General features: G+C 51.3%; 1 protein-coding gene across 1 annotated transcript; it reads right to left on the reverse strand.

Annotated features, from left to right (window-relative positions):
• Positions 1-13,504: 13,504 nt before the first annotated feature.
• SPACDR (sperm acrosome developmental regulator) lies at positions 13,505-17,364 on the reverse strand. Its single transcript, XM_082669453.1, has 3 exons — positions 16,385-17,364; positions 15,731-16,120; positions 13,505-13,970 (listed from the first exon to the last, which is right to left on the reverse strand). The coding sequence occupies exons 1-3, from the start codon at positions 16,436-16,438 to the stop codon at positions 13,737-13,739; spliced, it is 678 nt and encodes a 225-aa protein (XP_082525579.1). The 5' UTR covers positions 16,439-17,364; the 3' UTR covers positions 13,505-13,736.
• Positions 17,365-17,587: the final 223 nt, after the last annotated feature.

The following is a 17,587-nucleotide window of genomic DNA, read 5'->3' on the forward strand; positions in this document are numbered from 1 at the left end:
GCAGGAAGTGAAATCGGTAGAGAAAGAGGCCTTTTGACACCAATCAGCAGTGTGCTGTGACCACAGCACTGAGACCACATCTACAGTCCCAGGTCCAAAGTCTGCCCCTGGGGGACAGGGAGAGGAGTAGGAGGGACTCACATTAGACAGAGGACTGGGCCTGGGACCAAAAATCAGAGGATCCCCAGACCTCCAGCAACACCATCTTTTTCCTCGTTGGGCCTCAGTCTCCTCATCTGTAAAATGGGGGGAGGGGAGCTACACTAGTTGATCTCTGAGCACCTTCTGTTTCAGATAATACATCCCTTTCCCCAACAGCACACGCACACACACACACACACACACACACACTAATTTCAGTCATTTGCCACTACCAGGGGCTAGTCCCCTCTCCTTGGCATCTCCTGCAGCCAGCCCCTTCCTCTCTCCTATCCAGGACTTCCACTTCTCCCCAGGACTCCAGCATCCCCCACTCCCCATCGGCCGAAGCAGCCTCCCCATCCAGCCTCCACCAGCCTCACTCCCAGCAGCAGCAGCAGCTCAGGATGACTGTGTAGAGAGAGCATGCCCACAACAGCAAGGCCTACCAGACAGAGCAGGAAGCAGCAGGTCTCCTGATACAGCTCAGAAGTGGCAGGTTTGGGGGATGCTGGATGCTGAAGATCAGCTGCTCCTTGGCAGGAGAGAAAACCCTAGAAGCATGAAGTGGGTGCAATGAGAGCTAAAGGAGTGGATGAGGTCAGATCCCCCACCAGGAACAAGTTCTGTGCCAGGGAGAGGAAAAAGAAACGTGAGGAGATGGCTGCAGGGACAGCAGGGCAGCCTAGAAGGAGACTTTGTGCAAATGAGAAAAGTGTGCCCCTTCCTCAAAGCTCTTTACTGCCATCTGATGGAAAATTGCCCTAATGGTTCTATACATCTGTCGACTGTGGAGTTGTGCAGTGTACAACCTGTACAATGGCAAGCAGAGGGATGGAGGAGGGGGCCTCCGGGAGAGAGAAGGAGGGACCGCTGGGTCCAATCAGAGAGGTGGGGAAAGCAGTGGTCCGTGACAAGGGCACCGGCCTGGCAGACATTTTTTCACTCTCATAGCACTAACTGGAAACTTGCCGAAGTTACTGAACCCCTCTAAACCACAATTTACTGATTTGGAAAATGGGGGTGATGCCTTTAGGGCCTAAGGGACGGCCTGCCCTTAGGATTAAATGAGAAGCTGATGCAAATCTCGCTCGACATGAAGTAAGTGCCCCGATGGTGGTGGACTTGGCAACAAGAGCAGGACACAGAGAGAGGGAAAGAGGGAGAGAGAGGCCGGCTGTTCCAGGCCAAAGGACATGGTTTCACTAGCTTGTTGAGTTGTTTTAACTAGAGATTAGCTGTCCCGTGAAACCAGTGTCTCCAATGGCCCGTGTCACCACGGGTGACCCTGAGTGTTTAAGGATACGGGGTAGGAGCTCCTCCATAATCCTCCATCGGCTAACGCCGTCGGGGCTGCGGGGGGAGCCGGCCCCTCGATCGGGGCTCAAGGGCTCACGATGGTACTTCTCCCTGTTCGCGGACACCAACACGAGGCCACCCGCAGCTCCGCCGCCGTCCCCGCAAGGCTGCTGCGAGTTCCCAAACCCGAGGCCCAGTGAGGCTCGGCGAGACGGCCATGGAGACGACGCGGGAGTAACGGCGTCCGCGCACCGCAGCGCCGCCGGAGCTCAGGACCGCGAGGCAACCGGTCTTCCACGTGCCCCAGCTCGGCGGCCGCCCCGCTGACCCCTCCGCCCCCACAGGGCCCACCCTGCGCTCGGTGCCCTCGGGCCAGGCCTCTCCCCACCCGCACCCACCTGTCGTGAAGGGAGGTCCGACTAGACGGAGGGCGGAGGCGGGAGACACCCCCGCCTTCCCAGAGGCCACGCCCCTTCGGAGCGCTAGGGGTCCCGGCTCGTGGGGTGACGTCACGGGGTTGGGCAGATGTCCACGGAGGGCACGCCCTTCCCTCATTGGGCACTACTCCTCCCCGTTCCACAGGGACTTTAGGGTAAAGTCCAAATTCCTCCTTTCTCCAGCTTGAAATCCCCTTCTCCACCCACGGGAAGCCCTCAGCTCCCCAGGCTGGAGCCTTCTATGACTCGAAGCGGCTTCCATGACCTTCCCCCAGGGCAGCCTCTGGTGCAGGGTCCCCCATCAAACTAACCGCAGGTTAAAATATAGATTCCCAGGTCCCACCTCAGTCTCTGGCTTTGAGGCCAGGAATCTGTATTTTTAACAAGCTTCCAGGTGGTTCTGATGTCTTCTAAGCTTCAGAATCTCATTGTCCACATTCTCATTCAAAGTGGCAGCAGTTCTCAAACTTCAGTGGGCTTGTTAAAATGGGCTGTTGGGCCCCATCCTCAGAGTTTCTGATTCAGGAGGTGTGGGGTCTGAGAGTCTGCATTTCTACCTGTCTCCGGGGACGCTGATGTTGCTGGTCCAGGACCACACTGGGAGAACCACTTCTTTAACGATACATTTTGGAGAAGAGTTTTCACCTGTTGTCAATTCACTGGGTACCAAGCCCTGTGCAAGGCGCTTCACATTCATACAGCCATGTGAAATAAATATTTACCATTTTTCCCGGATAAGGAAAGTGAGATTCAGACAAGTTAACTCACTTGCTCAAGGTCACACAGCCAGGAAGGGCAGGATTTGAACCAGGTCTTTCTGAATCCAAAGGCTGGGCTGGCTCAGCCTCCCATGCACTGCTGAGAAGTGCAGGATGGGGCTCTGAAGCCCCCCTCCCGCATTGCCTTAGGTTCAAGGAACTGTCTTTGCTGGGTACCAGTTTTTCTGCCCAGAGAGTTCATGAAGAAATGACAGAGAAGCCTATTCCTCACGTGGTGCTGACCCCTCGTTCCTTCGCTCCCACTCACATTGGAGTGGAAGTTGCCCTGACTTCTCTCTGATCAGCTCCAGAGTCTCCTGGTTAGATCGCGGGGACTAGGAGAAGGAAGGACACTTGGCTGTTACAGGAAGAGCAGGAGGGAGGCAGGACCATGGGGTCCTGAGAGGAAAAGGGGGGGGGGGGGTGAGCCACACAGGTGCCCGGGCACCTGGTCACTCCTGCCTGGAGGTTTTGCCCCGACAGGCCCCAGGGGAAGACTTTCCTTGGGGGCAGGGACACACAGGTCAAGCCACAGGTCAAGCCACAGCTGTCAAGCCACAGCTGCTGACGGGGTGGAGAGTTGCATAGCGCATCTCAGGTGAAGGACAGGGTGGTGAGGAAGACAGCAAATCTAGGTGGGCTGTTACGGATGAGGAGTCCCACCTGGGACTTCCTACTCCTGTCTACTTCAGAGCCGGGTTTCTCCTTTGTCACCCCCTAACCCCTACTTCTGTGGAGCGGGCCTGAGACAGGGGTCAGCAGCCCTTCGGGACTGTGCTCATTCTCCTCTGCCTCTTCCTCGCAGCCCCCAGCTTTCTGCCTCTCCTCACTGGCTCCTGGGTCTTAAAGGTTCCCTTGGGGAGGGGAGCACAGCCTGGAAAGGGAGCACAGTTGGGGGGCCAGAGACAGGACGCCAAACGGAAGGAGTCTGACCCCATCGGGTGGGCAGACTAGGACCCAGGGGTACATACTACCTACCTGAGTCATCCTTCCTTACCCCAAACCCTATTGCCCTGTGCATGCCAGGCACTGTGCTGAGGTGAGGTCTGGGACACAGCCCTGAACAAAGCCCAGGGGACAGGGGGACGGGAATTCAGGGAAGGCACCTCTCTCTGAGGTAGCTAGAGACTAAATCCGAAGGAGGAATGAGAGCAAGCCAAGTGAAAAATGTGGGGGAACCACTTTCAAAACAGAACAATCAGCATTTGCAAGAGGAAATGAACTGAGACTAGCCAAGCACAGCAGAAGTGACTGCAAAGGGACACCTGGAGAGATGAGGCCAGGCAGGTGGGCAGGGGCCACAGCCAGGCGCTGAGGCAAGGAGTTCGGATTTCATCCTAAATGCTACAGGATGCCCTGAAAAGATCTTAAGTGGAGAGATGACATGCTCCAAGTTACACTGAAATCTCTACCTAACCCCATAAAAATTTTCAAAAATATATCTGTGTGGTAAAAAATAAAATAAAAGAATGTAAAATAACCTCACCCCTGTTGGAATGGCTATCAGAAAAAGACAAGAAATAACAAGTGTTGGCAAGGACATGGAGAAAACGGAACCCTTGTGCACTGATGAGAATGCAAATTGGTGCAGTCATTATAGAAAAGAGTAGAGAGGTTCCTCAAAAAATTAAAAATAGATCTACCAGGGAATTCCCTGGCAGTCCAGTGGTTAAGACTTGGTGCTTTCACTGCCGTGGGCCTGGATTCGATCCCTGGTCAGGAAACTAAGATCCCACAAGCTTCGTGGCGTGGCCAAAGAAATAAAATTAAAAAAAATAGAACTACCATATGATCCAACAATCCCACTTCTGGAGATTTGTCCAAAAGAAATAAAAACACTGGGCTTCCCTGGTGGCGCAGTGGTTAGTAATCCGCCTGCCAGTGCAGGGGCCATGGGTTCGAGCCCTGGTCCGGGAAGATCCCATGCCGTGGAGCAACTAAGCCCGTGTGCCACAACTACTGAGCCTACGCTCTAGGGCCCGCGAGCCACAATTACTGAGGCCACGCGCCTAGAGCTCATGCTCAGCAACAAGGGAAGCCACCGCAATGAGGAGCCCGTGCACAGCAAGAAGAGTAGCCCCCGCTCGCCCAACTAGAGAAAGCCCATGTGCAGCAATGAAGACCCAGTGCAGCCAAAAATAAATAAATAAAAATAAATAAATAAATTGCAGCATTATTTACAATAGCCAAGACATGGAAGCAACCTAAGTGTGTCCATTGATGGATGAATGGATAATGAAAATGTGTATATATTATTCAGTCATAAAAAAGAAGGAAATCCTGACATTTGCAACAACATGGATGGACCTTGAGGACATTATGCTAAGTGAAATGTCAGACAGAGAAAGACAAATACTGTATGATCTCACCTATATGTGAAATTAAAAAACACCAAACTCATAGATACAGAAAACAGATTGGTGGTTACCAGAGGCAGAGGGGTAGGGGGTGGGCAAACTGAGTGAAGGGGGTCCAAAGGCACAAACTTCAAGTTACAAAATAAGTCCTGGGGATATAATGTACAGCATGGTGCCTATAGTTAATAATACTGTATTGTATATTTGAAAAAGAAAATAACAGCTAAAATGAATAAAGTGGGAGGAATCACTACCTGAAGTTAGGGCTTACTTCAGTAATCAAGGCAGTGGGGTATTAGCAAGGGACAGACATATAGATCTATGGAACAGAATAGAGAACTCAGAATTAGATCCAACTGATTTTTTGTTTTAAAGAGAAAAGTGAATATATGATCCAACTTTTTAAAATTTTATTTTATTTATTTATTTATTTATGGCTGTGTTGGGTCTTCGTTTCTGTGTGAGGGCTTCCTCTAGTTGCGGTGAGCGGGGGCCACTCTTCATCGCAGTGCGCGGGTCTCTCACTGTCGCAGTCTCTCTTGTTGCGGAGCACAAGCTCGAGATGCGCAGGCTCAGTAGTTGTGGCTCACGGGCCTAGTTGCTCCACAGCATGTGGGATCTTCCCAGACCAGGGCTCGAACCCGTGTCTCCTGCATTGGTAGGCAGATTCCCAACCACTGCGCCACCAGGGAAGACCCAATCCAACTGATTTTTGACAAAGGGGTGAAAGGAATTCAGTGGAGAAAGGATGATCTTTTCAAAAAATGGTGCTGGAGCAGTTGCACATCCATAAGCAAAAAAATGAACTTTGCCCTAAACCTCACACCTTATACAAAAATTAACTCAAAATGTATCACAGACTTCAATACAAAACTATAAAATATAGGGAAAAAAACAGATGAAAATCTTCAGAACCTAGACCTAGGGGAAGAGTTCTTAGACTTGATACCAAAGGCACAGTCCATAAAAGGAAAACTTGATAAATTGGACCTCATCAAAATTAAAATTTTTTACTTTGTGGAAGACCCTGCTAAGAGGATGAAATGGCAGCTACAGACTGGGAGAATATATTTGCAAATAACATCTCCAACAAAGTACATATATATATATAAAGAATATTTTTTTAAACTCTCAACACTGTAAAAAACAAACAATCCAATCAGAAAATGGGCAAAACACATGAACAGACATTTCACTAAAGAGGCTATATGGGGACTTCCCTGGCGGTCCAGTGGTTAAGACTCCACGCTTCCACTGCAGGGGGCACAGGTTCAATCCCTGGTCGGGGAACTAAGATCCTGCATGCTGCGTGCCACAGCCCGCCCCCCCAAAAAAAAGAGGCTAAACGGATGGTAATTATTTGAACATAAATGAAAAGATGTTCAACAGCATTAGCCACTAGGAAAATGAAAATTAAAAGCAGAATGAGATATCACTACACACCTGTCGGAATGGCTAAAATTAAAAATAGTGATAAGAGCAAATGCTGGTAAGGATGTGGAGTAACTGGATTACTCACACATTGCTGATGGGAATGTAAAATGAAACAGCCACTCTGGAAAAGCGTATGCCAGTTTCTTTTTTTTCTTTTTTATAAATGTATTCATTTATTTTTGGCCGCGTTGGGTCTTCGTTGCTGTGCGCAGGCTTTCTCTAGTTGCGGTGAGCGGGCTTCTCATTGCAATGGCTTCCCTTGTTGCGGAGCATGGGCTCTAGGCACGCGGGCTTCAGTAGTTGTGGCACGCGGGTTCAGTAGTTGTGGCTCATGGACTTTAGAGCACAGGCTCAGCAGTTGTGGCACACATGCTCAGTTGCTCCGCGGCATGTGGGATCTTCCCTGGCCAGGGCTCGAACCCGTGTCCCCTCCATTGGCAGGCGGATTCTTAACCATTGCACCACCAGGGAAGTGCCTGGCAGTTTCTAACAAAATGAAACACACACTTAACTTGTGACCCAGCAATTGCACACTTGTGCACGAAATGAAAACTTACACAAAAATCTGCATACAAATGTTCGCAGCTTTATTTGGAAGAGCTCCCAACTGGAAAAACCCAAATGTCTTTCATTGGCTGGTTAAACAAGCTATGGAACAACTATACCATGGAATACTAGTCAGCAATAAAAAAGAACGTGTTATTGATACATGCACAACTTGGACGAATCTCAAGGGAATTATGTTGCATGAAAAAAAGCCAATCCCAAAAGGCTATGTACTACAGGATTCCATTTATATTATATTCTTGAAATGACAAAATTATACAGAGGGAGAACAGGTTAGTAGTTGCCAAAGGTTAGGGAGGGGAGAGGGAAAGATATGGCTAAGGATATAAGAGGGCAGCACAAGATAACCCTTTGATGGAACTGAACTGGTGGTGGTGGTCACAGGAATCTACATGTCATAAAATTACATGGAACTAAATACACACACACACATACACAAATAAGTACATGTAAAATGGGTGCAATCTGGATAAGGTCAGTGGAGTGCATTAATGTCAATTTCCTGGCGGTGACATTGTACTGCAGTTACGCAAGATGCTATCACTGAGTAACGTCCGGATGAAGGGTATACAAGAGCTCTATTATTTCTGACGATTGCATATGAATCCACGTTATTTCTAAATAAAAGTTAAAAAAAAGAAAACAGAGGACTATGTTAAAATATTTGCAACTCATATCATAAAGGGCTGATGCCGCTCACATTTAAAGAGTTTCTCGACAAAGAAATAATAACAAAACTAAACATGTATACAGCACATAATATGTAGCAAGTACTGTTCTAAGTTTTTTCAATGCATTCATTCATTAAATTCTCACATCATTCCCATATCATCTCCATTTTATAGGTGAGGTGACTAAGGCACAGAGAGGTTAAGCACCTTGCCCAAGGCCACAGAGCTAGTAAGTGGTAGCGCCAGGATTCAAAACCCAGCAGTCTGGCTCCAGAATGCAAACTCTTAAACTCTGTGGGTCTCTAGAAAAGACTAGAAATATTGTCAGAGCATAGAAACGGTAAAAGAAAAACAACTGGGTCTTACAGGAGAGGAGAGAAATCCAGAGAAGGGTGGTGCAGACCTCCCTGCACCCTGGGAACCAATCTTCTTAAGGGCCCCATCTGCCCCAGCTTGGGCAAGCCCAGCCCACGTCACACCTCATTACACAAGGCACAGACTCCTCCTTCAACACAAAAAGACCAATCCCCGCCTTCCAAAACCTGCCCCTCTGCAGCCACCTGCTCCAGGAGGAACTGAGGGAAAGGGAGACTGGCAGGCCAGGACTCAGCTTTAGCAGGGAGACAGACACAGCATCCCAGGTGAGCTGGGAGACAGGTGTGGGGCAGGTAGGCTCAGCTTTTGAAACAAAGAGGACAGAAAAGGGAAGAAAAGAGCCCCTCCCTTGGAGGTCTTACCAGCCAGTCTACCCTGTCCCCGCAGACTGACCCAGTGAGCAGATAGGCAGCTCCAGTAAGGAGTAGACAGCGCTGGCAAATTGGGCAGCAATGACCTAGGGGACAAAGGACTCAGCATGAGGCCACCACCAGAAACACCTGCTCCCAGGCCTGCAGCCCTCTTGGCCCCTTGGAAGAGCTCCAGCCCTCTGAATCCCAAAGGTGCTCCCCTCTCATCCCCCTCCTCCCTCAAGTCCTGGAGGACCATGTGCCTATTTGGGGGGGAGGGGGTAGACAAAGGAAGCTAGCCCTACAACAGGCCTAGAGACTAATATCTCATTTGACAGGTGACATCTTCCCTTAGGTAGAGGGTAGAGAATGCCATCCCTGCCATCCTACAACCTTTTCCTCTAATTAATTGCAGTCCTGCCACTCCTGAGAGGAAAACAGGAACAAGTTAAAATATTACAGAGACCCACAAGTGCACACAGGCACATCCATGTGTGTACTTCCAGCTGTACACACACCCTGCCTGCGTGTCTGAGGCCAAGACCTTCATGCCTTTGCCCAGCCCACAGTGGGGCTCAGGACTCGCTCTCCTCCCCCAGGGCTCAAATACGAACGTGGATGACGCTGAAGAGGAGGGAAGGACAGGGGTAGGAAGATGATCCAGTGTCCAGGGCTGGGACTTTGTCTCTGGGTTCAAAGGCTTAAACCAAGAATATTTTACCCTGGGTCAACTCTCTCTGTGGCAGCTTTGAACTGTTAGCAAGCAGAGCTGAGGGAGCTAAAGGCACCATGTGTCCCCAACACTGAAAAGCATTCAGTGGATAAAGGGAGCACAGGACCCGACTGGAACCCCCTGGAAGCTGGCTGGGGACAGATCAACCAGCCGTTTCAACCCATCATTTTATCTGAAGAGCTTGAGGTCCAAAGAAGGAGAGGGATTCACCAGAGTCCCACAGCAAAGTGGCAGCAGTACTGAGACCAGGACCAGGATCTCCTGACTCTCTCTCAAGTACTCTTCCTGTTACTCACGGCACATGCCATTCTTTGTCACTTCCAAAACTGGCGTTCCCTCCACCAGAGAGCTGTTTGGAAAGTGCTTCCCACACACTAGGTGAAGGTTTACTTTCTGGTTCATTCAGCACTGTTTTAGGCCACGGAGATAATAATCATAAACAATAGATCATAACCATTAGCATCATAATAGCACATAACATTTACTGAGCCCTTATGGTGTGCCAGTCATCACCTCCCTGACCCTCATGACAGACCTATGACACCAATACTACTACCATGCCCCACTTCACAAACGAGGAAACCGAGGCTCAGGGAGGTTAACCAATTTACCCAAGATTACACATCAAGGAAGTGTTCGCTTAAACCACTTCCCATGCTCTTAACTACTGCATTCCACTGCTGCCACCCAAGTATACTGGTAAACAAATCAATATGATAATTTCAGATACTGTTAAGTACTATGAAAAAATAAAACATGGTGAGAGATAGAGGATGACCTTGACAGTGGCTCTCTCCCAATCTGTAGGTCCGGTGGTCAGGGCAAGAGTCCACAAAGACATAGCGACGTCTGTACAGAATCCAGAGGGGCAAGGAGCCCACCATGACAAGATCTGAGAGAAGGGCATTTTAAACAAAGGGGACAGTTTGGGTTTTGTTCCAAGGGTGATGGAAAGCCATTGGAAGGTTTAAGCAAGGCAGTGACATGTTTTGCTGTGTGATGAATAGATTGTAGAGGGATCCCAGGGAAAAAGAAGAGATCTGACATTTTCAGGAAATCTGATGATGAAGGGGTGGAGGGGAGATGAGGCAGGACTGAGAATAGAGCAGGGGCATCCGGGACCAGCACTCTCCTTTGCTCCCCACACTTCCAGGGGCCCCCGCCCCATTAGGATGGGTGGGATTTGAAAATCAAGACCCCTGGTTCCAGCTGGGGTCTGGAACCCTATAGCCCTACCACCTCTGCCTCATGGAGTCCAGCAGCCTTGGGGGAGGGGAAGTGCTTGGGGTCTGATGGGGACAGGAGGGCAAGGTGTCCAAGGCGAGCTTTTTTTTTTTTTAATTAACATCTTTATTGGAGTATAATTGCTTTACAATGGTGTGTTAGTTTCTGCTGTATAACAAAGTGAATCAGCTATACATATACATATATCCCCATATCTCCTCCCTCTTGCATCACCCTCCCACCCTCCCTATCCCACCCCCTAGGTGGACATAAGGCACCGAGCTGCCAAGGCGAGATTTTTTTTTCTTTTGGCTGTGCCACGTGGCATGCGGGATCTTAGTTTCCCAACCAGCAGTTCTGTGCCCCCAGCAATGGAAACTCGGATTCTTAACCACTGGACCACCAGGGAAGTCCCTTTTTTTTCTTTTTTGTCTTTTTCTTTTTTTTTGGCCAAGGTGGGATTTCTGCTTAAAACTCTCATCAGGGGACTTCCCTGGTGGCACAGTGGTTAAGAATCCGTCTGCTACTGCAGAGGACACAGGTTTGAGCCCTGGTCCAGGAATTTCCCACATGCTGTGGAGCAACCCATGTGGCACAACTACTGAGCCCGCATGCCACAACTACTGAAACCCTTGCGCCTAGAGCCCATGCTCCATAACAAGAAAAGCCACCACAATGAGAAGCCCGCGCACTGCGACTAAGAGTGATCTCCCCTCTCCGCAACTAGAGAAAGCCCACGTGCAGCAACGAAGACCCAGCGCCGCCAAAAAAAAAAAAGACTCATCAGGAGGAAGATTTCCCCAGGGGTCACACTGTCCCCCCCCCACTGCTCTCTACCAGGAAAGGGCTGGGTGGGTAAGAATCCCACCCCCCACACAAATCTCCACCCCAGGAGATCCTATATGCTATAATAATCCTATAATTCTATATTCCTATATAATCCTATAATTCTATATTCCTATATAATCCTATATTCCCCCCAGTTGGGAATATCGTCCTCACGTCCCAACACGGGCCTTCTCCAGGGCTCTGGACTAGATTACTTGGGATGGGGAGGAAGGAGGCTGCCTGGGTGCACTGGGACATCTAGGAAAAGCAAGTTCTATGGACTTTCTCCCTCCGTCCCATCCCTTTCTCTCCCATGAGTTTATGAGTTTCCTGCCCCCGCTTGGCCAAGCCCAGACAGGACTCCATCATGTCTGGGGAGGGAGAGACGGTGGGAGGTGCCAGCAGCTCCCGTGGCTGCTGGCTGAACTCACCTTCCTTTCCTCCCCTTGCCTCCTAACGACGCTGAAGAAGCCAGAGAAAAATGGGAGGTGTATTCCTTCCCACAAGCCCACAGCCTCAAGCCCATTGGCTCCTGGGCCTGTAGCTACTTGCAAGGCTATTTACTAGTGACCCTCAGGGGCGCCCAGCCTTCCTACCCTCCTCTCACTGAAATTTCCTATTAGGTCCCCAGTAGGAAGAGGAGCATATCTCTAAGGATTTGGAGGGGCTGGTTCTGGACCTTAGACAGTGAGGCACTACTCCAAAACCCTGGGACCCATTAGTCCTCCAGGCTTCCTGGGACAGACCCACCATGGCCTGTTCGGCCCCAGAACAGTTCCTGGCACACAATGGAGATGTGGTGAATAATTGGTGATTGAAAGCCCCAGAATTGAGCCACTGTGTATTAGAATGTTTTGAGGGCCTGACTGGCTTCAGGCTAAGCTCAGAACTGATTCCTGGAGAAGCCACCACATTCATGTATTGAACACCTGCTGTGTAACATGTATGTAACATGTCCTGTGTGAGCTAAACATTCGTTGGATGAATGAAAGCTGCACGACCTTAAACATGACCTTTCTGTCCCTCGGTTTTCCTCTCCAAAACATGGAAGTGATAATACTTCATCATAAAGCCACTGTGAGAATTACAGTACTTAGAACAAGACATAAAAATAGTCACAGTAGGTGTTTAATAAGTGGTGGGTGGTATGACGAGGGCTGTAAATGTTGGGGTGCGGTGCACAGCTAACAGGCTCAGGGTAGCAGAGCTGTAGGGCATCGGGCACGGCAGCCGGAGGCTGCTCCGGACTTCTGGGAAAGGCCACTCAAATTCCCAGCAATGGTGTCCAACTTTGCCAGAGCTGCGGGGGGTGGGGTTGGGGGCCAGGAGGAGAGTTTGCTGACTTTTCTAGTGAACTGGGCGCTTCCAGCAAACCATCCCTGCTGCTCACCGGCTCCCAGCTTTGCTAACGCCTCCTGCTCACACCTAATTTCTCGGTGAGCAAGACGCAGTAGCACAGCCGTCCCTCCCCCGCTCCCAGGGCCTCTGCTGCCCCCTAGGCTCGGGCGCGGCTGCCAGCCCTTGCACCTTCCCCCACCTCCAAGCCCTGTGAATTCTGACATCCCCGAATTTTATCGTCTCGTGAAATATCCCTGCTTTTCCTTGGGGAGCCACCTCTGCGCCCTCGCGTGGCCCGGCAAGACGGCAGGCTAAGGCGGAGAGGGGACTTGAGGCTCCACGGTCTCCCCTCGTGTTGCCCCCGCCCCCCAACCTCGCACCAGATCGCCGCGGTCTCCAGCCTCTGCTCCCGCGGCGCCAGGCAGACACCCTCCCGCGCTCTCCGACCGCCGACACTGCTGGCCCCCGGCCCGGGGCCTTTGCGCCCGGCGGCCCAGCCTCACCGCCGGGAACCCTGGGAGCTGTAGTTTTCGGCCGCCCTCGGCAGGGGCGGGGCCCACAGAGCCTGAGGCGTGTGCGCGTCCGCCAAGTGAGGGACCCTGACCCTCGCCATGGCCGGGCCCAAGAGCGGCAGAGAGGCAGGGCAGTGGACCAGCTGAGGAGGCGGAATTTCCAGCGAGGTCTCGTTCTCCGTAGGGCCCTGGACAAGTCCCGTAACATCAGCAATAGTCTGTCTTGTAGGATTTCCAGCGAGAGCCCAGGCTCAGCACCTGGTACCCAGCATGTCCTCAATGAACCGGTGCCTCTGAGACTATCGTTACTGGCCCGGCACAGTTGCCAAAGGCAATTCAGCCCCTAAAAGTGTGTGTGGGGCTGCCCGCCACCCCGACCCCCGTTACTCCCACACATATTTGGGCCAGCGCCCCAGGTGCCCCTCCCTATCCCACCCAAGTTCCCCTCAGTGCCTCGGGCCATCCACAAACACACTCTACCTCTACTCAGAAATTTCCGATATTTATTTCCCAACATTTTGATAATTTTTTACAAATTGAATAAAAGGAATGAAGGAGAGTACGTGGGCCCCCAGGCCAGGCCTTGGGGTCCCGATGAGAGGTGACGGTTTGAAAACTTCTCCTCACCCACAACTCCTGGCCTGCTGCCCTAACCTCTCCTATCAACCTTACCTAAGAGTGAGGTGGGGGCTTTCTGAGGATGTGGGGTTCCCCCCTAGAGGGGACTCTGGGAATCCTGTCTCAAGCCCTGAACTGGGTCAGGTTGGGGACAGATGTGGGCCCGGATGTGGCGCCGTCGCTGCCTCTCCTGCCTGCGGGCCAGCCGCTGCAGTCGTTTCCGAACGGCCCACAGCACCAGGTACACTTCCTGCAGCATCTCAGTCCCTCTCGACTCCAAAGGGGACCCGGTCTTCATTTGGGAGGTGACTGAGGTAGAACTCACAGATGACTGTGAAAGAGAGAAGATGAGCACAGATGAACAGCTTGGTCTAGGGGGAAACCACTGGTGGAACCACCTGCAGATAAACGGCAAAGGCTTGTCTAATTCCACCTGCCCTGTCAAGCCTCAGCTTGGGCAACGCCTCCTCCAGGAAGCCTTCTCGGCCTGTCTCTACTCTGGTGTTCACCCTGTCACACCACATTTTATGCACTATTTGTTCTGCGGACTCATCTGTTTTCAATACCACCATGCAAGCTCCTGGAAGACAGGGACCATGTCCGACCCACCTTTGAGTCCCCACTAGGGTTCCATGGAGAGTGCATTAAAATGAAGGCCAGAATGACACCCCCAACTCTGTCTCCAACCCAAAGCTCTCGCCTGACCTCCAGGCCTGTATATCCCACTGCCTCCTAGGCGCCTCCCTGCAGATGTCCCTCTGACACTTCAACTCATCCTGTCCCAACGCCCTAAAGTCGTTACTTTCTCCCCTAAGTCGGCTCTCCTTCCAGTGAATGGCTCCAGCCTGTTTTCATGTCTGTCTCTCCCTCGCTCCTCACCGTCATGCAATCAACCACGTGGGACAACAATTCTACCTCTTAAATATCACTCCAATCCATTAACTTGTTCTACCTGATGCCTCTCTCCCAGCCCAGAATATTTTATTTTATTTTATTTTATTTTTGACCACACTGCGCGGCTTGTGGGATCTCAGTTCCCCGACCAGGGAGTGAACCTGGGCCTCGGCAGTGAGAGCGCCAAGTCCTAACCACTGAACTGCCAAGGAATTCCCCAGGTGAACTTTCAAAAATTATTATTAATGCAGTAATACCTAATTCAAAACCAAAATAAATTGACTTGGTAGTAACCTAGACACTTCCCTTTTTAAATTAAAATTTTGACTGAGATAATTGTAGGTTCACATGCACTTGTGAGAAATAATACTTATACTCTTTACCTATTTTCCCCCTATAGTAAAATCTTTCAAAACTCTAGTAGTATTGTAGAATACTGACATCAATACAATCCACTGATCTGAATTTATTCATATTTCTCCAGTTTTACTTGTATTCGTGTGTGTGTGTGTGTGTGTGTGTGTGTGTGTGTGTGTGTTGAATTCTTCCCAATTTTACATGATACGTGCAGGTTCATGAATTCAACTACCACAGTCAAGATACAGGAGATTTCCATTGTCGCAAGGATCCCTCATGTTGCCCTTTTATAACCAACCCATCTCCCCCGTCTCTCCCTCCATGCGCAGCCCCTGGCAACCACTAAACCACTAACTGGATCCCCACTTCTCTAATTTGGTTATTTCTGCAATGGTATATAGTATAAATGGAATCATACGATATATAATCTTTTGGGATTGGTTGTTTTCACACAGCATGATTCCCTTGAGATCCATCCAAGTTGTTGCATATATCAATAGTTTGTTCCTGTTTATGGCTGAGCAGTATCATTCCATGATATATCACAGTTTAACCACTCACCCATTGAAGGACATTTGGGTTGGTTTGGGCTCTTATGAATAAAGCTGCTATGAATGTTCACGTACAGACTTTTGTGTGAACATAAAATTTCATTTATCTGGGATAAATGTCCAGGAGTACAATCACTAGGCCATATGATAACTGCATGTTTAGTTTTAGAAGAACTGACCACACTGTTTTTCCAGAGTGGCCACACCATTTTACATTCCCACCAGCGTGAATGAGTCATGGGGGATAGGAGGGGGGTGCTGCTGGGGACAAGGGGGACAACGTGCTGACCTTCCAGCTGCACATCTGCCAGCCAGACTGCAGGGCGGAGACCATGAGCGTGGAGACAGATTTGATGGCAGTCCGGAGCAGCTGCAACAGCGATCTCGGCCCACGGCCCGCCTCCACCGCAGCCCCGTCCGTGGTGGTCTTGGCCAACACGCAGGGGTCAGCCGCCTTGGAGGACACATCCATCTTGGAGACCTTAGCCTCCTTGGGGGACTCAACCAACTTGAAAGTCTCAGACACCTTGGAAGTCTTCTCCTTCAACTCATTCTCCTTCAACTCCTTCTCCTTCTCCTTCAACTCCTTCAACTCCAACTCCTTCTCCTTCAACTCATTTTTCTTGGAGTCAGTGAATTCTGCGATGGTTGACTTAGCTTTGTGTTTCCAGAAGAAGACCTAAGAACCGAGACAGGGAGAGGACAGACAGAAGTGAGGGGCAGAGCAAGAGACAACAGTCAGAACGGAAGGCCCAGAGGAGAAGGGGCCTCCTCCCCAGCTGTCCTGTCCCTCACCACCTCCCTCTCCATCTTGTTTGGCCACAGGTGGCCAGGAGAGGAGGGAGGCCAGGTGAGGAAGTGCAGGTTTCTGTGACCTAGAGGTCATTGACCAGCACTTCCCACCCCAGCAGGGCAAGAGGAAGGGGCGATCTCTGAAACTCACCAAGTGACTAATCTTGCGCCAAATCCATCGGAAGAACCTCAGGACCACGGCCATTTCTTCCGATACACAAGCCCCAAGCAGGGGGCAGAACCGGCATTCAGTTCAGTGGGGAGGACAGGCTGCAGGCCAGTGGTCGCCACCTAAGGGGTCTCTGGGGAGCCTCTAGCACAGCAGTGAAGAAAGAAACAGAGAATCCAGGAGGAAAACTCCCCCCGGTGACTCATCCTAGGCCCTTCCTCCCCTCCCTGGGACAGGGAGAGGAGTCAAAGTTGATGAGAACCCAGAGGGAGGGAGAGTTCTAGCCCATTGTGAGAGCCTGCCTGGCCCTGACCCCAACCCCCGATACCCTTCCAGGATGCCCGGAGCCAATCCCTGCACCCTTGGCCCTCCTTCCCCGGAATCCAAGGAAGGAAAACTAACATTTACTGAGCACCTGGTACTCCTTGGGCATTTCCCATGTCTGATGTCACGTAACCCTCCCAGTTGCCCTTCAGGGAGGTATTATTGTCAGCACCATTTTACCCAGGAGGAAGCTGCGATTCAGAAAAACCAAAGAAGCTGCCCAAGTCATAAACCTAGGGAGCCACAGGGCGGGGAGTACAAACCAGGTCTGCCTCCAGGATCCCACTCTCAGCAGGTCCCCCCTAGTGGGGCCAGGGTTCTCCTCAAGTGGAGGCTGCCGCTTTCCCCGCTTCCCCACTAGATGGGGTCCGTCTCCCTACCTGCCTCTTCCGCCTGGGCCGGAGCCGAGGCTGTCGGGGAGGGGCCTGCTCACCCACAGGGCCCCATCCTCAGCCAGCTGGGGGTGGAGGCCACGGAGGCCAGCCAGGCCTGGCGAGGGCACCGTGTGCCCGGGGAGCCTGGCCCACACCCAGGGTTGAGACAAGGGGCCCATTCAGGGCCCCCCGCCCCACCCCCAAGCAGCCACCCAGATCCAGCCCGCAGAGGGGACACGCTGGGAAGCTGGGGGTGGATCCTGCACAATCACCAAAGGCTCCATTGTTCTCCTGTCCCCCACCAGCACGTGGGCCGACGCCCCCCACCCGCCCCCCCCCCCCACCTCGCCTCGCCTACCCCTTCCCAGGACCCAGGCCGCTGGCTCCCTTTTCCTTCCGCATCTCCACTCTGAGCCACATTAAACCTCCGCAGTCTGGACAAGATCTCCAGGGGAGCCCACAGCCTCAAGTTGCTCTCCCACAGGTG

This window comes from Grampus griseus (genome assembly GCF_964374135.1).
Source record: "Grampus griseus genome assembly, chromosome: 14".
Classification (NCBI taxonomy): Eukaryota; Metazoa; Chordata; class Mammalia; order Artiodactyla; family Delphinidae; genus Grampus; species Grampus griseus.